Here is a 22,123-nt window from a genome sequence, read left to right on the forward strand (position 1 = left end):
GGTGGTGGGCGCCTGTAGTCCCAGCTACTTGGGAGGCTGAGGCAGGAGAATGGCGTGAACTCGGGGGGCAGAGCTTGCAGTGAGCCGAGATCGCGCCACTGCACTCCAGCCTGGGGCACAGAGCAAGACTCCGTCTCAAAAAAAAAAAAAAAAAGATACTTGCCTGAACTCATATAGCCCATATAAATATGGAGCTAGAATTCAAATTCAATTATGTTTTCCTTCAGGGTCACTCAGGTCTGCCCAGAACCTATCTGAATTAATATAGTGGGCAGTTATATATAGTGACCACTAATGTATTATCATCTAGCTGTCTAGAACACTGCTACGAGCTAAGCACAAGAAGTTTCTTTTCGTGAACGAAATCTTAATTTCTCCCCAGTACACCTGGATGGAGGATGTCTGGTCTTCTACAGGTCATTCTCTAGGAATTTCGAGAGAGAGCCTCCCCACTCAAGTTTCCCAGATTAAAGAGCCTCAACTCCCTTAGCCATTCACCCATGGTCCTGATTTTCCCCCACTTCTCTCTTAGTATCTCTCAAACTGCACACTTGGCTCTGGAGCTCAGCAGAATAGGCTCGTGCTGTTACGCCTTTTCAAAGTAAGTTTAATATATAATTCACATTGGCTGGGCGCAGTGGCTCATGCTTGTAATTCCAGCATTTTGGGAGGCTGAGGTGGGTACATCACTTTTGAGGTCAGGAGTTGGAGACCAGCCTGGCCAACATGGTGAAACCCTGTCTCTACTAAAAATACAAAAATTGGTGGGTGTGGTGGCACACCCCTGTAATCCCAAATACTCAGGAGGCTGAGGCAAAGAGAATCGCTTGAACCACGGAGGTGGAGGTTGCAGTGAGCCGAGATCGCGCCACTGCACTCTAGCCTGAGCGACAGAGCGAGACTCTGTCTCAAAAAAAATAAAAGGAACTGAAACCAAAAGTGTCTTCTGCATCAAGCTTCAAATGAGCCCTGGAGTGAGCAAGCACTCTAGATAATGAAAGTGAACTGCGGGATAATGTGGCAAGGGCCCCTTCTCTGAAGTTGGGAACATGATCTAAGGACATCCACCTTTCTTATTATAGTCTCATTCAGGAAACAGCTTTTAAATGCATCTGCCCCGGTCGTGAATAGCTGCTGTCTCTGGACCTGGCTATGGATTGCCTGACCGCCTCTCTGTACCCTTGTTCTTTTCTTTTCTTTTCTTTCTTTCTTTTTTTTTTTTTTTTTTTGAGATAGTCTCTTTATTAAAATAAAATAAAATAAAAGTAGTGGTAGTGATTGGTGGGGAGGGTGTATGCCATCCTCTAGACTGGTGGTCAGAGAAGTCCTCTTCCTTTCCACTGTTTTTGAATGGTAGTTTCTCCATGGCCCCCAGGCTTAGAACCTTTTTTTTTTTTTTTTTTTTTTGCATCGACTCAGCCCTATGAATAAGCATCTCTGGGGTAAGACTCAGGACTCTGGATTTTAAAAGTACAGTCTAGCTTGAAAGCTGCTACATGGACTGGGCACGGTGGCTCACGCCTGTAATCCCAACAATTTGGGAGGCCAAGGCGGGTAGATCACGAGGTCAGGAGTTCCGAGACTGGCCTGGCCAAGATGGTAAAACTCCATCTCTACTAAAAATACAAAAATTAGCCTGGCACGGTGGCGGGCACCTGCAATCCCAGCTACTCGGGCGGCTGAGGCAGGAGAATTGCTTGAACCTGGGAGGCAGAGGTTGGAGTGAGCCAAGATCGCACTGCTGAACTCCAGCCTGGGCAACAGAGCAAAACTCCATCTCAAAAAAAAAAAAAAAAAAAAGGAACGCTGCTACATGAAAACTCCCATAAGGCAGAGGCCAAGTCTGCCTTGTATGGGTGTATCCTTGCTATGTTATGCGCTAGAGCTGCAGAGGATAAGGTGTGGCACTCAAGAAGGATGCAGAAATAACCATCACTGCTGTCAGAGTTACTGATTTCAAAGGCATTTCTGTATGACCCAAGCCTGGTGTCAAATTTTTGGTCTGTCACAGATTAGTTGTCGTGACCATAGACAAGACAGTTCACTACTCCAGACTTCAGTTTTCATCATCAATAAAGTGGGAACAGTAACATCTCTTGGGAGGATGAAATGGGATAATCTATATGTTACTATCTAACCTTGCTTAGCACACAGCTGAGGGAAAAACAACCTGTAAAATAACTTACCCCATACCACACAGCTTGTAAGTGGCGGAATTGGGCCTAATTACACAGAGAAGTGATTCTCAGGCCTAAATATCCATCAAGATCATCAGGAAAGCTTATAAAGATGCATATTCCCAGACCTCACGCCCAGAGAGTCTGGGCAGGAATCTGCATTCCTCACTGATGCCACAGGAGATTCTGATGATCTTGCTCCACAGACCTTGATCATTGTCAGGACACTGACCTATCCCCAGGAAACTGCTGGGCTGGGAAAGTAGAAACTCTTTGTCTTTCAAAGTTACAAGATGAGAGGAAGAAGGGTCTCTGAACCATCTGCCATCTTGGCACTCAGGCGGCTATGGTAACTTGAAGGTTAAGTGTAGCCCTACCATTTTAATTACCAAAGTAATCCACACTCAATGTAGAGAAATTGCAAGTAAAGGTATAAAAAGAGAAGAGTTTAGTATAATGGTTAAAAGCCCAGCCAGGTTTTGGATGAAAACAAATGTGGCCAGACGCAGCGGCTTATACCTGTAATCCCATCACTTTGGAAAGACAGGCAGGTGGATCACCCAAGGTCAGGAGCTCGAGACCAGCCTGGCAAACGTGGCAAAACCCCGTCTCTACTAAAAATACAAAACTTAGCTGAGCATGGTGGCAGTTGCCTGTAGTCCCAGCTGCTCAGGAGGCTGAGGCGGGAGAATCGCTTGAACCCGGGAGGTGGAGGTTGCAGTGAGTCGAGACTGTCCCACTGCACTCCAGCCTGGGTGACAGAGTGATAACAAATGAATGTAAAACATTTAGTAAAGTGACTGGTAGCTAGTAAGGGTTCATTAAGTACTAGTATGACATTTATTGTAGGCCAAAAAAAAAAAAAGGCCCGGATGCGATCTCAGACCTCCATTCCAACAACAGGTGCTCTTTCCATGGCTGGTAGTTGCCCCCAGGATTTCTGATACCTGTGATCCATCAGTGCCTGTGAGGGGCCAGTCTTACCTCTCAGAACATACCTTCCTCTCCAAACCCCACTCCAAGCAGCTGGCAGTGCCCTCGGGCATTCAGCTGGGAGGAAACAGCCCTAAGGCTGAGCTCGTGTTCAACTAGTGCTAAAAAACTACAAACTCACAAAGACAAAATTTGTCCTACTTCTAAATCTGTCTCTCCCACTTCCAAATCTGACCCTTCATCAAGTTATTTTCCATCTCAGACCACCCAAGATGTTTATTTTAACCAGATGGATTCGCTGAGATTCAGCCAGATTCCCCGCTTCCTAAGATAAGGAAAGCCTTGTGTAAAAGCAAAAAGGGAACAAGTCTGAGTCCCAAAAATACCTTCTAGAGAAGGGCTTCCACTCTGCCTGCCAGCTTAGCTTTGTCTGATCCTAGAAAGGTAAGAGGAGGAACAGGGAGCAGGTTTCAGATGCCTGTTGAACTTCTAACTTCCCATATGACCTTGGGCTACACTGCAGGATTTGAGGACCTTTCTGACTAGAACTTTCTGTGACCTCTCCCAATCCCATGCAAACATAGTGGCTCTTGGAGTTACAGTCAGAGCTTCACAATGTAATACAAACATGACCTAGAGCGGGACGCAGTGGCTCATGCCTGTAATACCAGCACTTTGGGAGGCTGAGGTGGGTGGATCACTTGAGGTCAGGAGTTTGAGACCAGCCTGGCCAACATGATGAAACCCTGTCTCTACTAAAAATACAAAAATTAGCTGGGCGTAGTGGTGGGCACCTGTAATCCTAGCTACTTGGGAGGCTGAGGAGAATCCCTTGAACCTGGGAGGTGGAGGTGGCAGTGAGCCGAGATGGCACCACTGCACTCCAACCTGGGTGACAGAGCAAGACTCTGTCTCAAAAAAAAAAAAGAAAAGAAAGCAAACATGACATAAAAAGAAAAAAATACTGCCTAATGAGATGCTCAATCATTACTAATCACTAGGGAAGTGCAAATCAAAACCACAATGAAAATACTACTTTGCACCTAGTAGGATGATTATTAACAACAGAAAAAGGCTAAGCGCCGTGGCTCACGCCTGTAACCCAGGGAGGATTTTGGGTGGCCGAGGCAGGCGGATCATTAGGTCAGGAGTTCCAGACCAATCTGACCAACATGGCGAAACCCTGTCCCTACTAAAAATACAAAAATTAACCTGGCATAGTGGCGGACACCTGTAATCCCAACTACTTGGGAGGCTGAGGCAGAAGAATCACTTGAACCCAGGAGGCGGAGGTTGCAGTGAGCCAAGATTGCGCCATTGCCCTCCAGCCTGGGCGACAGAGCAAGACTCCTCAACAACAACAACAACAACAAAAATCATGTATCTCCGAACCCTTGTGCACTGCTGGTGGAAATGCGAAATGTTGCAGCTGCTGTGGAAAACAACAGTTCCTCAAAAAATTAAAAATGGAATTACAATATGATCTAGCAATTCCACTTCTGAGAATGTGCCCAAAATAACAAAGCAGGGACACGAACAGATATTTGTGCGCTCCAATCCATAGCAGCATTATCCAGAATAGTCAAAGTGTAAGCAACCCAAGTGTCTATCAGTGGGTAAAAGCAAAATGTGGTATGCACATACAACAGCTTTACAAGGAAGGAAATTTTAACACTTGCTACAGTATGGGTAAACCTGGAGGACATAATGCTAACTGAAACAAACCAGTCACAAAAGGACGAATACTGTACTCATATGAGATACCCATTAGAATAGTCAAATTCCTACAGAGAAAGTAGAATGGAACTGGTTTCCAGGGACTGGGGAAATGGGAGAATGAGGAGTTATTTTTAATGGGTACAGAGTTTCAATTTTATAAGATCACAAAGTTCTGAAAAATGGATGGTGGTGATGGCTGCAGAACAAAGTGAATGCACTTAATGCCACTGAACTATACACTTAAGTGTTGAAATGATAAACTTCGTTAGATATATTTTACTGGCCGGGCGCGGTGGCTCAAGCCTGTAATCCCAGCACTTTGGGAGGCCGAGACGGGCGGATCACAAGGTCAGGAGATTGAGATCAGCCTGGCTAATACGGTGAAACCCCGTCTCTACTAAAAAATACAAAAAACTAGCCGGGTGAGGTGGCGGGCGCCTGTAGTCCCAGCTACTCGGGAGGCTGAGGCAGGAGAATGGCGTAGACCCGGGAGGCGGAGCTTGCAGTGAGCTGAGATGCGGCCACTGCACTCCAGCCTGGGCGACAGAGCGAGACTCCGTCTCAAAAAAAAAAAAAAAAAAAAGATATATTTTACTAAAATTTAAAAAACAATTTTTTTTTTTTTTTTGACACTGAGTCTCTCTGTCACCCAGGCTTCAGTGCAGTGGGCTTAAGCGAGCCTCCCACCTCAGCCTTCAAATAGTTGGGACTACAGGCGTGTACCACCATGCCTGGCTAATTGTTTTTTTCTTTTCTTTTTTTTTTTTTTTTTTGTAGAAATGGGGTCTCTCTGTGTAGCCCAGGCTAGTCTTGAGCTCCTGGGTTCAAGTGATCCTCCTGTCTTGGCCTCCCAAACTGCTGGGATTACAGGCATGAACCACCATGCCAGGCCCTTAAAAATATTTTTAATTTGGCTGGGTGTGGTGGCTCACACCTGTAATCCCAGCACTTTGGAAGGCTGAGGCAGGCAGATTGCCTGAGCTCAGTAGTTCAAGACCACCCTGGGCAACACAGTGAAACCCCATGTCTACTAAAATACAAAAAATTAGGCAGGTGTGGTGGCACACACCTGTAATCCCATCTACTCTCGGAGGCTGAGGCATGAGAATCACTTGAACCTGGGAGGCAGAGGCTACAGTGAACTGAGATGGTGCCACTGCACTCCAGCCTGGGCAACAGAGTGAAACTCTGTCTCCAAAATAAATACATAAATAAATAATATGTTTAATTTAAAAAAGAATGGGCTGGGCATGGTGGCTCATGCCTGTAATCCCAGGACTTTGGGGGGCTCAGGCGGGTGGATCACCTGAGGTCAGGGGTTCAAGACCAGCCTGGCCAAACATGGTGAAACCCCGTCTCTACTAAAAATACAAAAAAAATTACCCAGACGTGGTGGTGGGCGCCTGTAATTCCAGCTACTCAGGAGGCTGAGTCAGGAGAATTGCTTGAACCTGGGAGGTGGAGGTTGCAGTGAGCCGAGATCATGCCACTGCACACCAGCTTGGGCAACAAGAATGAGACTCTTTCTCAAACAACAACAACAAAAAGAACTTTTGAATCCAGTTTTCTGCATCTTCAGTGCCCTCACCAACTCTCACCTAAATGACTTTAATAGACTTTTAACTAGTCCCCCATTCATTCTGATCCAGTCCTCCAAATAGCAGCAACCATGATCATTCTAAGATGCAAACCTGATGGCTTCCCCTACCCCTGGGATAAGAAGCAAGCTCTTCGGCATGATTTTCCCCTGTGCTTCCCCTCTGGTGGCTTCATTCCTTACCATTAGCCCACACGGTTTCATTTTCCTGAATGTTCTCTCCCACCTTCACCTCCCTCTTTTCCTTCTAATCTCTTCCTTCAGAGTTTAGCCTTCCCTAATCCCCCCAGATCAGGTTCCCCATTATATATCTTCACCAGGAGGAGACCTGGCAGAGTGAAAACTTACCTTTAGGCCAAGGGTTAGTCATTCTTCCTTCGTTCCGTGACAGATTCATTCGTTTGTCTTCTGAACTACATGCTAGCAGGGAGTCTGTAAAAGAGGTTTTGTAACAATGGTACACTTCCAAACAAGTCAGTTTGGAAGCTCTTGGCCCCCTGAAGTTTCCCTGAAAATCAGTAATATGAGGCAGATTGATTACCAGGAGAAAAGGCATACAATTTGATTTAACACGAATACACAGGAGTCTTCAGAATGAAGACCCAGCTCCCCAACTCCCCAGTAAGGTACAGAAGCCTCTTTTTTTTTTAGATGGAGTTTTGCTCTTGTTGCCCAAGTTGGAGTGCAATGGCATGATCTTGGCTCACTGCAACCTCCGTCTCCCAGGTTCAAGTGATTCTCCTGCCTCAGCCTCCTGAGTAGCTGGGATTACAGGTGCACGCCACCATGTTTGGCTAATTTTTTGTAAGTTTAGTAGAGATGGGGTTTCTCCATGTTGGTCAGGCTGGTCTCGAACTCCTAACCTCAGGTGATCCACCCGCCTCGGCCTCCCAAAGTGCTGGCATACAGGTGTGAGCCACTGCACCCAGCCAGGTACAGAAGTTTCTGTACTATCTTGAGGTTACAGAAAGAATGGGGACTTGGATCCTGGTAGAACAGGTTATGGGAAGGGGGAGCACAGGAATTTTATTGAGGGACAACAAATGATTATTAGGAAGAATGGATGAGAAACAGAAGTTAAGTTGTAAACAGTTATCTTTGGAATTTAAATCATTTTTGGAGACAGTCACTACCTTGAAAAGGATCTGTTCAGGTGTGGTTACACTGTCTTATCTTCTGCAATAGAAAGTGATATAACAGGGAAAGGAACAAGAACTCTTCTCCTTGGTGGGTCAGTCATATCTTTATGTAGATAGGGGAAAAGTCTCTTCCAGCCCCCTGATCTCTAAAGGTTTTCAATTTCAGATATTCATTATGCTAGGCACAGTGGGTCATGCCTGTAATCCCAACACACTGGGAGGCTGAGATGGGAGGATTGCTTGAGCCCAGGAGTTCAAGACCAGCCTAGGCAACATAGTGAGACCCCGTCTCTACAGAAAATTAAAAAAAAAAAAGAAAGAAAAAGAAAAAACATGAAAGGGCATGGTGGCTAATGCCTGTAATCCCAGCCCTTTGGGAGGCCAAGGCAGGCAGATCACTTGAGGTCAGGAATTTGAGACCAGCCTGGACAAGATGGCAAAACCCCATCTCTACTGAAAAATACAAAAATTAGCCAGGTGTGGTGGCACGCACCTGTAATCCCAGCTTCTGGGGAGACTGAGTCAATAGAACTTGTTGAACCTGGGAGGCGGAGGTTGCAGTGAGCTGAGATCATGCCACTGCACTCCAGCTTGGGCAACAGAGTGAGACTCTGTCTCAAAAAATAATAATAATAATCAAAATAAATAAATAAATAAACTTAGCCAGGTGTGGTGGCATGTGCCTGTGCCTGTGGCTCCAGCTACTTGTCAAGTTGAGATGGGAAGATCATTTGAGCCCAGGAGATCAAAGGTGCAGTGAGCCCTGATCATGCCACTGCGTTTGAGCATGGGCAACGGAGCAAGACCCTGTCTCAGAAACTAAACTAAAATAGTCATTATATGAGGGAGCCATATTTTGAGGCAAAATATTTTGATTTCCTTCAACTGGCTAAGCTTTACCATTTCATATGGGAGGGAAACTGGATCAGAAAAGAGGCAGGGCTGAAAAGAACAAGACCCATGGGGAAACTTAGGACAAAAGGTGTGCACCCATACAATGTATACGGCCCTTCCACCAGTTCCAGACAGTAATGTGATCGCAGTATGTTTCACCTTGGGGGTCCAGCTCCACTTAATCTACTGAAACAATGTCAGGGTAGGCTTGGGGTGGAAAACAGCAGCTATGGTATTCTGGAAAAGCTCTCTAGGAGGTTCTTTTGTTTGTTTGTTTTTTGTTGTTTTTGAGACCAAGTCTTGCTCTGTTGCCAAGGCTGGAGTACAATGGCGTGATCTTGGCTCACTGCAACCTCTGCCTCCAAGGTTCAAACAATTCTCATGCCTCGAGCCCCCTGAGAAGCTGGGATTACGGGTCCCCACCACCACGCCTGGCTAGTTTTTTTGTTGTTGTTGTTTTTGTTTTTTTTTTTTGTATTTTTAGTACAGACGGGGTTTCAACCGTGTTGGCTAGGCTTGTCTCGAACTCCTGACCTGAAGTGATCCACCCACCTCGGCCTTCCAAGGTGCTGGGATTACAGGAGTGAGCCACTGCGCCTGGCCTCCCTACGAGGTTCTATTACTCACGAAAAGTGAAGAATTACAGGTGAATGTTGATAGGTATGCAAAAGATGCTCTGACCTCATTGATACTCTTTAAGCTTTAAAGTTTAACCGTTAAGAGCACAGATTTTGGAGTCAAGACACACCCAGGTCCAGATACATTACTTGCCTCTATAAATCCACTGTCCAGAGGCTGGGTGAGGAGGCTCATGCCTGTAATCCTAGCACTTTGGGAGTCCAAGATGGGCGGATTGCCTGAGCTCAGGAGTTCGAGACCAGCCGGGGCAACATGGTGAAACCCCCCTCTCTACTAAAATACAAAAAAAAATCAGTGGAGCGTGGTGGCGGGTGCCTATAATCCCAGCTACGTGGGACGCTGAGGCACGAGAATCGCTTGAACCTGGGAGGTGGAGGTTGCAGTGAGCAGACACCGTGCCGTCTCAAAAAAAAAAATCCACTGTCCAGAAGGGATGTGCCTTGGTCTCTGGACTTACCAACACAGTGCGCCTGGCACCACCTGGAGGGCTTGTTCAAACATCGGAAGGAGCCCCATCCCCAGGGGTTCTGAGTCAGTAAGTGTGGAATGGGGGCCGAGAACCTGCCACCCTATCCAGTTCCCAGGCGATGCGGCCGCTGCTGCTCTGGAAGCTCATTTTGTGAAGCACTGACGCAGCACATGGTGAGGACGCTGTATGTGAACACTCAGATATTCTGACACCTAACCCAATTCTTGTATTTGCCGCTCAGGAGTCCCCGGTTGAGTCCACCTTGCTATACGGCTTCAGAAACTCATTTCCTCTTTTGGGGTCTCAGGGCTCTCGTATGCCAAAAGAGTGTGCTGGGCAAGATGAGATGCTTAGTTATTACAGAAGAGTTAACATCTTGAACAAGGCCCTACAGAACTTGCAGGGTTAGGGGAGAAAATAAACCGGCTAAATCCTGCGGGGCAGCTTGGGGCTACCCTGGAGCAAGGTCTGGGCTCAGCCGGCGTGTAGGTCGCAAGGAAAGGTAGAGCCGCTCCTGCCCCACTCGCTGCTCGAGGGTCAGCTGTGGCCGACTGGGCGACGCTGACGTCCAGCCTCGGTGTTCCCTTACCTCCTCGGTCTCCACAGCGCCTCCTGGCGCCCATTTCAGCGTTCTACCAAGATTGTCCCTTCCCTCACACCTTACCGCGAGCCTGGCGGAGGCTGACGTCATTTCCGCCACGAGTAGCGCGCTTGCGCCAAGGCGATGGTTGCTCTTTCACTCGGACGGCTGCGCGACTGCCGATTGGCTGCGTCAGCACGTCGGCGGGAGGTCGCACGACACTGTGCCGCCCCTCCCTTCGCGGCGCCTGCTCAGTAGAGCCAGCGGAGCCGGGTAGGTTGGCCAGGTGAGAGGAACTGCAGAGCGCCGCAGGACCGGACCGCTGAGCCTGCAGCCGACCCGCGCCGTGACCCGCGACCCTAGACCCCGACTCCCTCTGGCTCAGCCCGCGCGCCCCAGGCCCGGCCCGGGCGGCGCGACGGGAGGATGAGCGGCGGGCGGCGGAAGGAGGAGCCGCCTCAGCCGCAGCTGGCCAACGGGGCCCTCAAAGTCTCCGTCTGGAGCAAGGTGCTGCGGAGCGACGCGGCCTGGGAGGACAAGGTACGGTGGAGCCCGAACAGGGCGCGGACGCGAGGAGCCGGCTGGGACTCGGGGAACGGGAAGACTGGCCTGGGCCTGCCCTCGCCCCCGTTCCGGCGCTATCGAGTAGGGCAGTGGGGCGGGGTGGCCCAAGAGTATCAGAACAAACTTGGCGGGCACTGGGCGGACAGCTGGGCTTGGAGCTCCCCGAAGGGTGGCCTAAGGCCGAAGCCCCGTAGTTATGCGGAATTGACGAGGAGCGGGGAGAGGCTTTGTCATCCGCGGGCAGGGCTTGTGCCTGAACGGGGAAAGGGAGCTGAATTCGATTCGGCCTCCGCCTTTTATGTGCAGTAGGGTTTTGAGTAAGTTACTTGTCTCTTACGAATTAACTAGTACAAACTAACACTAACAGACTTCTACTGAGAATGCTTTCTACGTGCCAGGTGCTCTCCTTGCGGAATCTAAGTCAGAATAGCTCTGAAGTGAGGGTACGGTGGTGCGTTAAAGCCTTTTGCACATAGTGAGGCTCGCTAATCTTGAGCTGTTGTTGCCTGTTGAATGAAAAGGACTGAATACTTTGATAAGCATGAGTCAAGAGGGGAGACTGAGACCACCCACTGGGTGAGTGTGAGGTGTCGGGGTAGAGAAATGCCACCAAATACGTGTGAGAATTGGTTGGGACTTCAGGACGTTCTTACTCGTCCCATTCGGAGGATGCTTCGTAACTCTGCTCCATGATCTGGAAGGGGTGATCACAAACCGCTCGATTCCAGGTAGTTTGGAAAGAGTATTATATTTGCAGTCATTTCTTTGGTTTTCTGGGCTGCCGAAGTGGGATTTTCCTTCCTGAAGTTCCTGTAAGGGGGGATGGGAGGCACTTCCTGAAGGTGCCCTTGTTCTGCCCCCAGCCCTGCCCAACTCTTGCAAAACCTGCAGTCTCTAATCTGCTGTGTCATTTCTTTCTTTTCTTGTATAAGGACTGGTTTCTGGAATCTAGGGCAGATCAGAAACCTGAGTCGTCGTCTGTGTTCTTCCATGAAACTTAAATATGCTGGCACCTGCCTCCAGCATTTTTGCTTCTAGTCCATATGTGCGGCCAGTAGCACGATTACTATCACAATCATTTCATTACAGGTCATATTATATATGCAGCTCTAGAATTTTGATTTAGAGCATAGATTCTGGAAGTGATCGCTTAATGATGTCGAAATGTATCATTTCTATCACATTTTAAGTAAGGTGAAACAGGAAGCACATACCGTTGCCTTTGGGGGAAACAAATTTCCTGGATGTGTTTAGCAGAAAGGTTTAATATTCCCCCCTCTGGCTGTACTATGGCACCCATCCCCAGATAATTTTTGCATTTTCTGTCTTTTCTACAGGATGAATTTTTAGATGTGATCTACTGGTTCCGACAGATCATTGCTGTGGTCCTGGGTGTCATTTGGGGAGTTTTACCATTACGAGGTTTCTTGGGAATAGCAGGGTAAGTCTTGGGTATCTTACATTTTCATGGTATCATTTCTTTTTAAATAGAGGCTTTTTTTCCTGTTAGAGGAAAGGCCATTGCTGCTCTGGAGCTGTGTGTGTGTGATGAATAGAGCAAAGCAGCAGCCCTACAATGGCACTCCTGGGTCTGGTGCACCACTCCTCAGGAGCATCTCAGGTCAGGCAGGTTACCTTCCTGCCTTCCTGAAGGCTGGGCCAGTCCATTCATTCATGGGTCTAAAGGGACCTCATGCAAGAGGCTATCACATTACTTGTTGGTGGCATGCCCTCTAGTTCTGCTGTGACCTTTGTTTCTGTGCAAGTTTGGGAAGTAGGAACTTCTGTATTTGACGACCATTTCCCTTGTGCCTGGCACTATGCTTAGTGCCAGGTGCTAAACCTTGGCTTTGGCAGAAGTTATTTCAGGTCCCTTCATTTTGTTTTTTTGAGATAGGGCCCCACTTTGTCGCCCAGGTGGGAGCACAGTGGCACCATCACGGCTGACTGCAGCCTTGACCTCCTGGATTCAAATGATTTTCCTGCCTCAGCCTCCTAAGTAACTGGAACTACAGGCGTGAGCCACAATACTTGGCTGATTTTTAAAAATTTTGTAGAGACGCCGGGCGCGGTGGCTCAAGCCTGTAATCCCAGCACTTTGGGAGGCCGAGACGGGTGGATCACGAGGTCAGGAGATCGAGACCATCCTGGCTAACACGGTGAAACCCCGTCTCTACTAAGAAATACAAAAAAAAACTAGCCGGGCGAGGTGGCGGGCGCCTGTAGTCCCAGCTACTCGGGAGGCTGAGGCCGGAGAATGGCGGGAACCCGGGAGGCAGAGCTTGCAGTGAGCTGAGATCCGGCCACTGCACTCCAGCCTGGGCGGCAGAGCAAGACTCCGTCTCAAAAAAAAAAAAAAAAAAAAATTTTGTAGAGACAAGGTTTCTCTACATTGCCCAGGCTAGCCTTGAACTCTTGGGCTCAAGTGATCCTCCTTCCTCGGCCTCTCAAAGTGTTGGAATTACAGGCATGAGTCAAAATGTCTGGCATAGGTCCCTCTTTTTTTTTTTTTTTTGAGACGGAGTCTTGCTTTGGTGCCCAGGCAGGAGTGCACTGGCATGATCTCGGCTCACTGCAACTTCCACCTCTCAGGTTCAAGCAATTCTCCTGCCTCAGACTCCCAAGTAGCTGGGACTACGGGTGCCCACCAACATGCCCGGCTTATTTTTTTGTATTTTTAGTAGAGACGGTTTCACCATGTTGGCTGGGCTGGTCCTGAACTCCTGACCTCAGGTGATCCGCCTACTTTGGCCTCCCAAAGTGCTGGTATTACAGGCATGAGCCACCGTGCCTAGCTCATTGCTGTTCCTAGCCCCATAACTGATGGTGAGCTGAGGGCAGGAACAGTCATCTTCACATCTGCATCCTATAGCAGTAACAGACAGTGGATATCCAGAAATGGTCTCCCACTGGGAGTTGTACAGGGGGTATGCTGTTGCCTGCTCAACTAGGCTGTGAAGCAGCGGCTTCACGTGTGTTTCTCCCATAGCCTGCCTCTAGCTGGAGCTACCTGGAGGCCCATGTCAGGTTCTGTTTGGGACAGCTCAGCAGCCATTCTGTCTGTCTTCAAGGGGCTTTGGAGAACTATATAATACACATACACACACACACACACACACACAATATATACTTATATATGGAGTTTTGCTGTTGCCCAGGCTAGAGTGCAGTGGAATAATTTTGGCTCACTGCAACCTCTCCGCCTCTGGGTTCAAGCAGTTCTCCTGCCTCAGGCTCCTGAACAGCTGGGATTACAGGTTCCCACCACAATGCCCTGCTAGTTTTTGTATTTTTAGTAGAGACAGGGTTTCATCCTGTTGGCCAGGCTGTTCTCGAACTCCTGACCACAAGTGATCCACCTACCTCAGCCTCCCAAAGTGCTGGGATAACAGGCGTGAGCCACCACGCCCGGCCCCAAGTTCTGAGTCTTCTAATCTTACAGTTTATGTTTGGTACTTGTTCTCTCTTGCTCCAGATTCTGCCTGATCAATGCAGGAGTCCTGTACCTCTACTTCAGCAATTATCTACAGATTGATGAGGAAGAATATGGCGGCACGTGGGAGCTCACGAAAGAAGGGTTTATGACCTCTTTTGCCTTGTTCATGGTATGTGTAGCTGATAGTTTTATAACAGGTACTGTTCATTTCATGAGGTGTCACTTACAGGAGGGGACCCCACTGATTGAGTTACACTATGTGAACAGTGTGCTGTTTTTCTAAAGGCTTCTGAGGCTCAGGGCCATGGCCTGTGTTGAGCCACATCCTAGAAGATGTGGTCTGAAATACTGTACAGTCCCCTGTAATGTGTAAATCCAGGGCCCATCGTCAGCTTCTACATCTGATTCTCAACCCTGGCTACATATTAGAAACTAGGAGGGCTTGGCCGGGCACGGTGGCTCAAGCCTGTAATCCCAGCACTTTGGGAGGCCGAGACGGGCGGATCACTAGGTCAGGAGATCGAGACCATCCTGGCTAACACGGTGAAACCCCGTCTCTACTAAAAAATACAAAAAACTAGCCGGGCGAGGTGGCGGGCGCCTGTAGTCCCAGCTACTCAGGAGGCTGAGACAGGAGAATGGCCCGAACCCGGGAGGCGGAGCTTGCAGTGAGCTGAGATCCGGCCACTGCACTCCAGCCTGGGCGACAGAGCGAGACTCCGTCTCAAAAAAAAAAAAAAAAAAAGAAAAAAGAAACTAGGAGGGCCGAGCATGGTGGCTCAGGCCTGTAATCTCAGCATTTTGGGAGGCCAAGGCAGGCAGATCACCTAAGGTCAGGAGTTCAAAATCAGCCTGGCCAACATGGTGAAATCCCATCTCTACTAAAAATACAAAAAATTAGTTGGGCGTGGTGGTGGGCACCTGTAATCCCAGCTACTTGGGAGGCCGAGGCATGAGAATCTCTTGAACCTGGGAGGCAGAGGTTGCAGTGAGCTGAAATCATGCCATCGCATTCCAGCTTGGGCAACAAGAGGGAAACTCCACCTCAAAAAAGAAACTAGGAAATATTTTTCATAATGGCTAAAAAGTACAAACAATCCAAATGACCATCACTTGATGAATGGATAGGATAATATATATCCATACAGTAGAATGTTATTTGGTCTTAAAAAGGAATGAAGTGGCCGGGCACGGTGGCTCACACCCGTAATCCCAGCACTTTGGGAGGCCGAAGCAGGCGGATCACAAGGTCAGGAGATCGAGACCATCGTGGCTAACAAGGTGAAACCCTGTCTCTACTAAAAAAATTAGCCGGGCTTGGTGGTGGGCGCCCGTAGTCCCAGCTACTGGGGAGGCTGAGATGAGAATGGTGTGAACCTGGGAGGCGGAGCTTGCAGTGAGCCAAGATTGCGCTACTGCACTCCAGCCTGGGAGACAGAGCAAGACTATCTCAAAAAAAAAAAAAAAAAAAGAATGAAGTACCGATACATGCTGTATAACATGGATGAACCTTGAAACATTATGCTAAGTGGAAGAATCCAGATATAAAAGACCATATATTGTGTGATTCTATATGCAAAATCTCCCAGTGAGCAAATCCATTGAGGCAAAAAGTATATTAGTGCTTGCCAGTGGCTGGGAGGAGGGGAGGGAGAGTAGCTGATAAAGGAAACAGGCTCTTTTTGGAGTAATGTTTTGAAATCAGTGGTGATGTTTGCACACCTGTGCCCATATAGAAAACTTCTGAACTGTATACTATTATTTTTTTTGACACAGGGTCTCACCCTTTCACCCAGGCTGGAGTGCAGTGGCACAATCTTGGCTTACTGCAGACTCCGCCTACTGGGCTCAAGTGATCCTCCCACCTCAGTCTCCCCAGTAGTTGGGACTACAGGCGTGAGCCACCATGCCTGGATAGTTTTTGTATTTTTAGTAGAAATGGGGTTTCATCATGTTGGCCAGGCTGGTCTCAAACTCCTGACCTCAAGTGATCCACCCGCTTCTGCCTCCCAAAGTTACTGGGATTACAGGTGTGAGCCACCGCGCCCAGCCCATTTTTTTTTTGAGAGGGAGTCTCGCTCTGTCTCCCAGGCTGGAGTACGGTGGCCGGATCTCAGCTAGCTGCAAGCTCCGCCTCCCAGGTTTACGCCATTCTCCTGCCTCAGCCTCCCGAGTAGCTGGGACTACAGGCGCCCGCCACCTCGCCCGGCTAGTTTTTTGTATTTTTTTAATAGAGACGGGGTTTCACCGTTTTAGCCAGGATGGTCTTGATCTGACCTCGTGATCCACCCATCTCGGCCTCCCAAAGTGCTGGGATTACAGCACTATAGGAGGCTTAGGCAGGCAGACTGCTTGAGTCCAGGAGTTCAAGACCAGCCTGGGCAATATGGTGAAACGCATCTCTACAGGGGGAAAAAAAAATAGCCAGGAGTGGTGGTGTGTACCTGTTGAGTCCCAGCAGGATTAAAAAAAAAAAAACCTTATGTGTCCAGACTCTAATCCAAACCAATAAAATCTTCTGAGAGGTATTGCTGGGGCATCTATATGTTTTTTAAAGAACCAGGAGATTACAATGGGTAGACAAGGTTTGAGAATCCCTGCTTTGATATACACCTGACAAATTATAATGGTATTTTCACACTGGTAGTTGCAGCACCTGCTAGCAGTGTAGTATGCTTTACTTGAATCATTTCCACCTCTGTACCTCAATTCCCTGGGCCTGGGGTTGCCATTTGGTAGGGGAGGAACTTATCAGGAGTTGCTTTGCAAGTGCAGGTGGGCAGTCCTGGGCTCTGTTAGTGACAGTGTGATTTCAGTGAAATTTTAACTTAGACTCCCCAAGCCGATTGTGCAATGGATAGCCCCGGGAGAGCCCCGTGTTCACATTCTCATCTGGCATTTTTGTTTTGTGGAATCAGGGCCTGTGTTAACCCAGGTGACCTATGAACAGTGCTTGTCTCCTCACTAGGTCATCTGGATCATCTTTTACACTGCCATTCATTATGACTGATGGTGTACAGCTCCCAACTGCTCCCTATCCAGTCCAAAGGACCCTCTTGATTACAGCACAGGAACTTGATCGTTGGGGAACCCCAGCCCCTTGGAACTTGGAAGACCCATGTTTCCTGGACCGCGAATCAGTGTGTTGGGCATCAGTGTTTTCTGCAAGGGTTGTGACCTGAAACTTTTTAAAAACCACCCACCTTTGGAGAAGCATTTCTGAATTTATCCGTCACCAACCATTTCTTCTTGGATACCGTCAAGTAACAGCTGTTTGCCAAGTGGAGCTGTCATTTAATTTGATGCACCTCTGGATTCAGATGAAACATTAAATTGTCTTCCTCGATTCTCCATCAGGTGTACAGTTTTTAAACTATCAGTGGCATTTAAAGTTTTCTGAAACAGCATGACTGTATATGTGTGGTCCATAGCACAGTACAGGCAGCATCTAATAACAGTTTCCATTGTAGAATGTTTTCAGATACTTGAATAAATCAAATCTTTAATTGAGAACCTGTTGATGATACCTGATAAAGCCTTTCCCACCCCACCTGTAGCTTGGGAACCCAGTAGGAACACTCGAGGTGGTACCTCCCACCCCATCCCTCTTTCTTCCTCTCCGTGCTCCCTTAGCAGATCCAGCAGACCTCTTTCTCTTTATGAGGGCAGCAGGGAAATTAAGCGCTGGATTTGGTGTAGGCTGTGGCCTCAGTCTTGGCATTGTGGAGAGAGGGTTTAGCACCTTCTGATGCCCCTGCCCAGCACTGAGGTGCCTGGCCTCACTGCAGTGTGCTAGACTTAAGAGGTGTTATTTTGTATTTGGCCACAAGATGGCAAGGCCAGTGTGCTAGGGAATGGTAAGCCACAAAATGAAATAGAGATCTGAAAGCTAGGTTGGGTGCGGTCGCTTACACCTGTAATCCTAGCACTTTGAGAGGCTGAGGCGGGTGGATCACCTGAGGTCAGGAGTTCGAAACCAGCCTGGACAACATGGTGAAACCCCATCTCTATTAAAAATACAAAAAAATTAGCCAGGCATGGTGGTATGCACCTGTAATCCCAGCTATTCTGGAGGCTGAGGCAGGAGAATTGTTTGAATCCAGGAGACGGAGGTTGCAGTGAGCTGAGATCGCGCCATTGCAGTCCAGCCTGGGCAACAGAGCAAGACTCCGTTTCAGAAAAAAAGAGCTGGGGCTGTTGTCCTCAATGGGGGACATTTGAGGACTTAGACTGTCAGAAGTCTTTCTCATTGCTCTGGAGATCATGTAGAGGCTGGAGCACCTATGATCTGCTGCTACGGTAAGACATCATCTCAGTTTTCCTTTCCCTTCTAGGCCACAGTCCTATCTTCTGAGGTACGGTGGTGGTCTCAACGAGACTTGTCAATTTCCCGAAAATGATTTTCTCACAGAAGCTAGGGGTTGTTTCTACCTTGTGGGCGGGGCCTGGTTAACGGGGGATGTAGAACGGGGCTCAGCAGGCAGGGCATCCAGATGGTACTGGAAACAAACTCAAGAACTGACTAGGTCAGACCCGCAGGAGGCTTACTCTCTTTTTGGAACCCTGGCCCTGGTCCCAACTTCTCTGCATTTGGACTAGAGGTCGCAGGTGGGGTCATGGCACTGGGAGGAGGTAGGTGACGACTTAGGGCCAAGAGAGGAAAGAGCAAGGGTACAGGTGGGACCTTGGATGCACCTCTGTGTCCCAGCCCTCCCTCACTGAGTGCACAGCCTTGCCTCTGGGGTGCTCAGGTGGCTGGGCTGAATTGGGGTTCTAGGTGTGCAATCTTGGTTTCCCTTTCGGCCTCTCTTTTGGGCCTAGGCATCATCCAAAGAGACAGCCTCCTCATTCAGGCTGATGTAGGAGCTGAGGGACTCCCGGAGACCCTCACTGAGAAGAGACTCCTCCCCTGTGGGAACTTCAGAAAACAGGAGGGAGCTGTGGACAAAGGAAGAGAATTGGGTCAAGGAGCCTATTCCTCCTCCCTGCACTCACTACACACAAAAATGCACTGTTCTCAAAACCCCTCACTCCTGATGAGGACCTCATGGGGCTCCCCTGTTCCCTATCAGATCAGCTTCCCAGCCCCACCTGCCGAGCCTGGGCTGTGCTCCAGGAGTTGAGTCAGTGTGCCCTGGCTCCAGCTGCCAGGTGTCCCTGAGTGTGACAGGTACATTCGGGTTGTGGTTCCCAGGGGTGGGTCCTTCTAACTCTTGGTCTTGCTTTCATGTTTCCAGGAGTCCCCGACTTTACCTGTCCAGCTCTTTCCAGTTGAGTGGTGTCCTCTGTACAGTCACAGGTAGGGGTATATCCTTGCTAGGGAGCGGGCCAGCCCTCTGCAGGACACAGGGCTCCTTGAGGAGGCAGCAGATGTCATCCGCCAGCTCTGAGGAAGAGACCTCCATCCCTGACATGGCCGACTCCACCCTACTTCTCTCCAACAGCCCTCATCCTGACAGCCCCCCACACTTGGCAGGAGGGGGCATGGTTACAAAAGAGTGACAGGACATGAGCCCCAAGCTGTTGGTTTCATGGAGACAGATGCAGTCAAAGGTCTTTCTGGGCTAACTTTTGGGAGACAATCACTGTATGATTTAGGGTGAGTTCATGGACCTCCTGAGCTCAAGTTTCTGGTTAGGAAATTGCTTTGGGAAGAAGAAAGCTAAGGACTGCTCAGTCTACTTCTACTGTCTACTCCTGCATGGAGTGACCTGCAAAAAACCCCTGAGTTTTCTGAGAGTGCTCTTCCCTCTCTGCGCCCTGACGCTGTGCCCAGTGACTGCATCTTCCAGTGTCTGTTGAAGGACCGGCATCAGGAAGTACTAAGGAGAGTCAGGATTGAATCCCACACAGCAGCAGCTCTGGGTCCGGTTCCTGTGGAGAGAACTCCACCTGCTGCCAGGGGCTTTGAATCAGAACCAGGGTGGTAGGCAAGGTACTGACCGGAGCCTACACAGGAGGTATGTGGCTTTTCTGCTAGGGCACGAGGTGAAGACAAGGCTTCCAGCCTGCATTTCTTGGCATGGGGACTGGTGTGAAAATAGGGGAGGCCTCTCTTCTGTCTGTCTGAATACTCCATAGCAGGTAAAATATCCGAAGACACCACTGCCTGCTCCTCCCTGCAGACTATCCCAGCCTACTCCTGGGGGCAGGGAAAGGCCATACCAGAGTAATGGTCCACCAGGGCCTGGAGTGAGGGGAAGGTGAGGCGCGGTGAGATGTACAGCCAGCCATTGTCAAGGCGCTGGATCCTGTAGTGTCTGATTCGGTCCCAGGATGCAGGGCGGCTGAGACGGACTGACAGGGAGTAAGAGCCTGAGGAGAAAAGGGTCCAGGGGTGGCGCTGAGGCCCTGCTGGGACTCAGCCCCACCCAGGTTGGGAAACAAAGATAGGCAACATGGCCATGGGGCCCCGGCAGAAGGGAAGTGTCTTGGGCAGAAGCAAGACAAAGACTTGCTCTCTCGGTCATCAATAACATGTTCATAATAGATGGGGGTCTTGTGAGGGTGAAATCAAATCACACACAGAGCCCTCAGTACAGGGTCTGGCACCGTGTGAATGAACATTCAGCGTTGGCTGTTCTTACAAAGACTCAGGTGGCAGATGTGTTAGGATGCAAAAACACTGTCAAGAAGATGCTGGCAAGGAAGTGGAGAAGTAGGACCTCCCACCCTGCTGGTGGAAGAGAAATTAGTACAAGCCACCTTGGAAATAGTTTGGCATTAACTAGATGAGCTGAACATGCACGTACCTTACAACCCAGCAGTTCTACCCAGGCACATTACCTCAGAAGCACACAGGCAAGAATATGCACAGCAGCATTGTTTGTAAAAGTCAAAAACGGGCCAGGTGTGGTGGCTCACGCCTGTAATCCCAGCACTTAGGGAGGCCGAGGCGGGTGGATCACAAGGTCAGGAGATTGAGACCATCCTGGCTAACACGGTGAAACCCCGTCTCTATGAAAAATACAAAAAATTAGCTGGGCGTGGTGGTGGGCGCCTGTAGTCCCAGCTACTTGGGAGGATGAAGCAGGAGAATGGCATGAACCTGGGAGGCAGAGCTTGCAGCAAGCTGAGATCGCACCACTGCACTCCAGCCTGGTCGACAGAGGGAGACTCTGTCTCAACAACAACAACAACAACAAAGTCAAAAACTGCAAACAACCCATTTATGCTCAACAGTAGAACTGTGGATTAGAGAGTGTAGTACTATACAACAGTTAAAATTAATAACTGCTACATATATAGGCATAAGGAAATCTTGGAAATAAGCAGAAAAACATTACAGAGCATACATTCAGCCCGATTCTATTTAAAGTTCAAAGACAGCCAACTGACATTATATGTTACACAGGCACACATGGCAAAGCTCTGAAGAAAAGCAACTGATTAACACAGTGAAGCATGAGAGGGGGCTACGAAGGGCTTGTTAGGTAATTTCAGCTGGCAAGTAGGCACATGGATGTCAGTTTTATTCCTGCTCCTCAACCTATATGTATATATTACATATACTGATGGATGTGACAGAGTTTTGCCAGTTTTGCATGTTTCATTTTTTCATTTTTTATTTATTTATTTATTTTTATTTATTTATTTTTTTTGAGACGGAGTCTGGCTCTGTCGCCCGGGCTGGAGTGCAGTGGCCGGATCTCAGCTCACTGCAAGCTCCGCCCGCCGGGTTTACGCCATTCTCCTGCCTCAGCCTCCCGAGTAGCTGGGACTACAGGCGCCCACCGCCTCGCCCGGCTAGTTTTTTGTATTTTTTAGTAGAGACGGGGTTTCACCGTGTTCGCCAGGATGGTCTCGATCTCCTGACCTAGTGATCCGCCCGTCTCGGCCTCCCAAAGTGCTGGGATTACATCATTTTTTATTTTTTTGTGTGTGGAGACAAAAGTCTCCTTCTGTCGCCCAGGCTAGAGAGCAGTGGCGCAATCTTGGCTCACTGCAACCTCTGCCTCCCAGGTTGAAGCGATTCT

General features: G+C 48.8%; 2 protein-coding genes across 8 annotated transcripts in view; one reads left to right on the forward strand and one right to left on the reverse strand.

Moving 5' to 3' along the window:
- Positions 1–10,400: 10,400 nt before the first annotated feature.
- On the forward strand, positions 10,401–17,660 carry RAB5IF (RAB5 interacting factor). Of its 3 annotated transcripts, none has more exons than XM_045362935.2 (4): positions 10,401–10,687; positions 12,049–12,152; positions 14,187–14,316; positions 17,098–17,660. In XM_045362935.2, the coding sequence occupies exons 1-4, from the start codon at positions 10,574–10,576 to the stop codon at positions 17,113–17,115; spliced, it is 366 nt and encodes a 121-aa protein (XP_045218870.1). In that variant the 5' UTR covers positions 10,401–10,573; the 3' UTR covers positions 17,116–17,660. The 3 variants fall into 3 exon arrangements, with proteins under 3 accessions (XP_045218870.1, XP_005568992.1, XP_005568990.1); XM_005568935.4 differs by having other exon boundaries at positions 17,116–17,660; XM_005568933.4 differs by lacking the exon at positions 14,187–14,316 and having other exon boundaries at positions 17,116–17,660.
- Positions 17,622–22,123, reverse strand: part of SLA2 (Src like adaptor 2) — a 41,282-nt gene continuing 36,780 nt past the window's right edge. For 3 of the 5 annotated variants that reach the window (XM_005568931.5, XM_005568932.5, XM_065523111.2), the window contains 3 exons: positions 20,313–20,462; positions 19,401–19,533; positions 17,622–19,085 (listed from right to left, as the gene is read on the reverse strand). In XM_005568931.5, coding sequence (XP_005568988.3) covers positions 18,965–19,085; positions 19,401–19,533; positions 20,313–20,462 — 404 coding nt within the window. In that variant the 3' untranslated portion in view covers positions 17,622–18,964. Of the gene's footprint in view, positions 19,086–19,400; positions 19,534–20,312; positions 21,105–22,123 lie in introns of all 5 variants that reach the window. The other 2 variants (XR_012419331.1, XR_012419332.1) reach the window with 1 other exon arrangement.

The sequence above is a fragment of the Macaca fascicularis genome, chromosome 10 (assembly GCF_037993035.2).
Source record: "Macaca fascicularis isolate 582-1 chromosome 10, T2T-MFA8v1.1".
NCBI classification, from domain to species: domain Eukaryota; kingdom Metazoa; phylum Chordata; class Mammalia; order Primates; family Cercopithecidae; genus Macaca; species Macaca fascicularis.

Bases quoted from the DNA above. Each gene is read 5' to 3' on its own strand.
- RAB5IF (XM_005568933.4), top strand. From the start codon at position 10,574: ATGAGCGGCGGGCGGCGGAAGGAGGAGCCGCCTCAGCCGCAGCTGGCC. The intron at 10,688-12,048 runs GTACGGTGGAGC...TCTTTTCTACAG, and splicing joins ACGCGGCCTGGGAGGACAAG to GATGAATTTTTAGATGTGAT. The intron at 12,153-17,115 runs GTAAGTCTTGGG...TCTCCTCACTAG, and splicing joins GGTTTCTTGGGAATAGCAGG to GTCATCTGGATCATCTTTTA.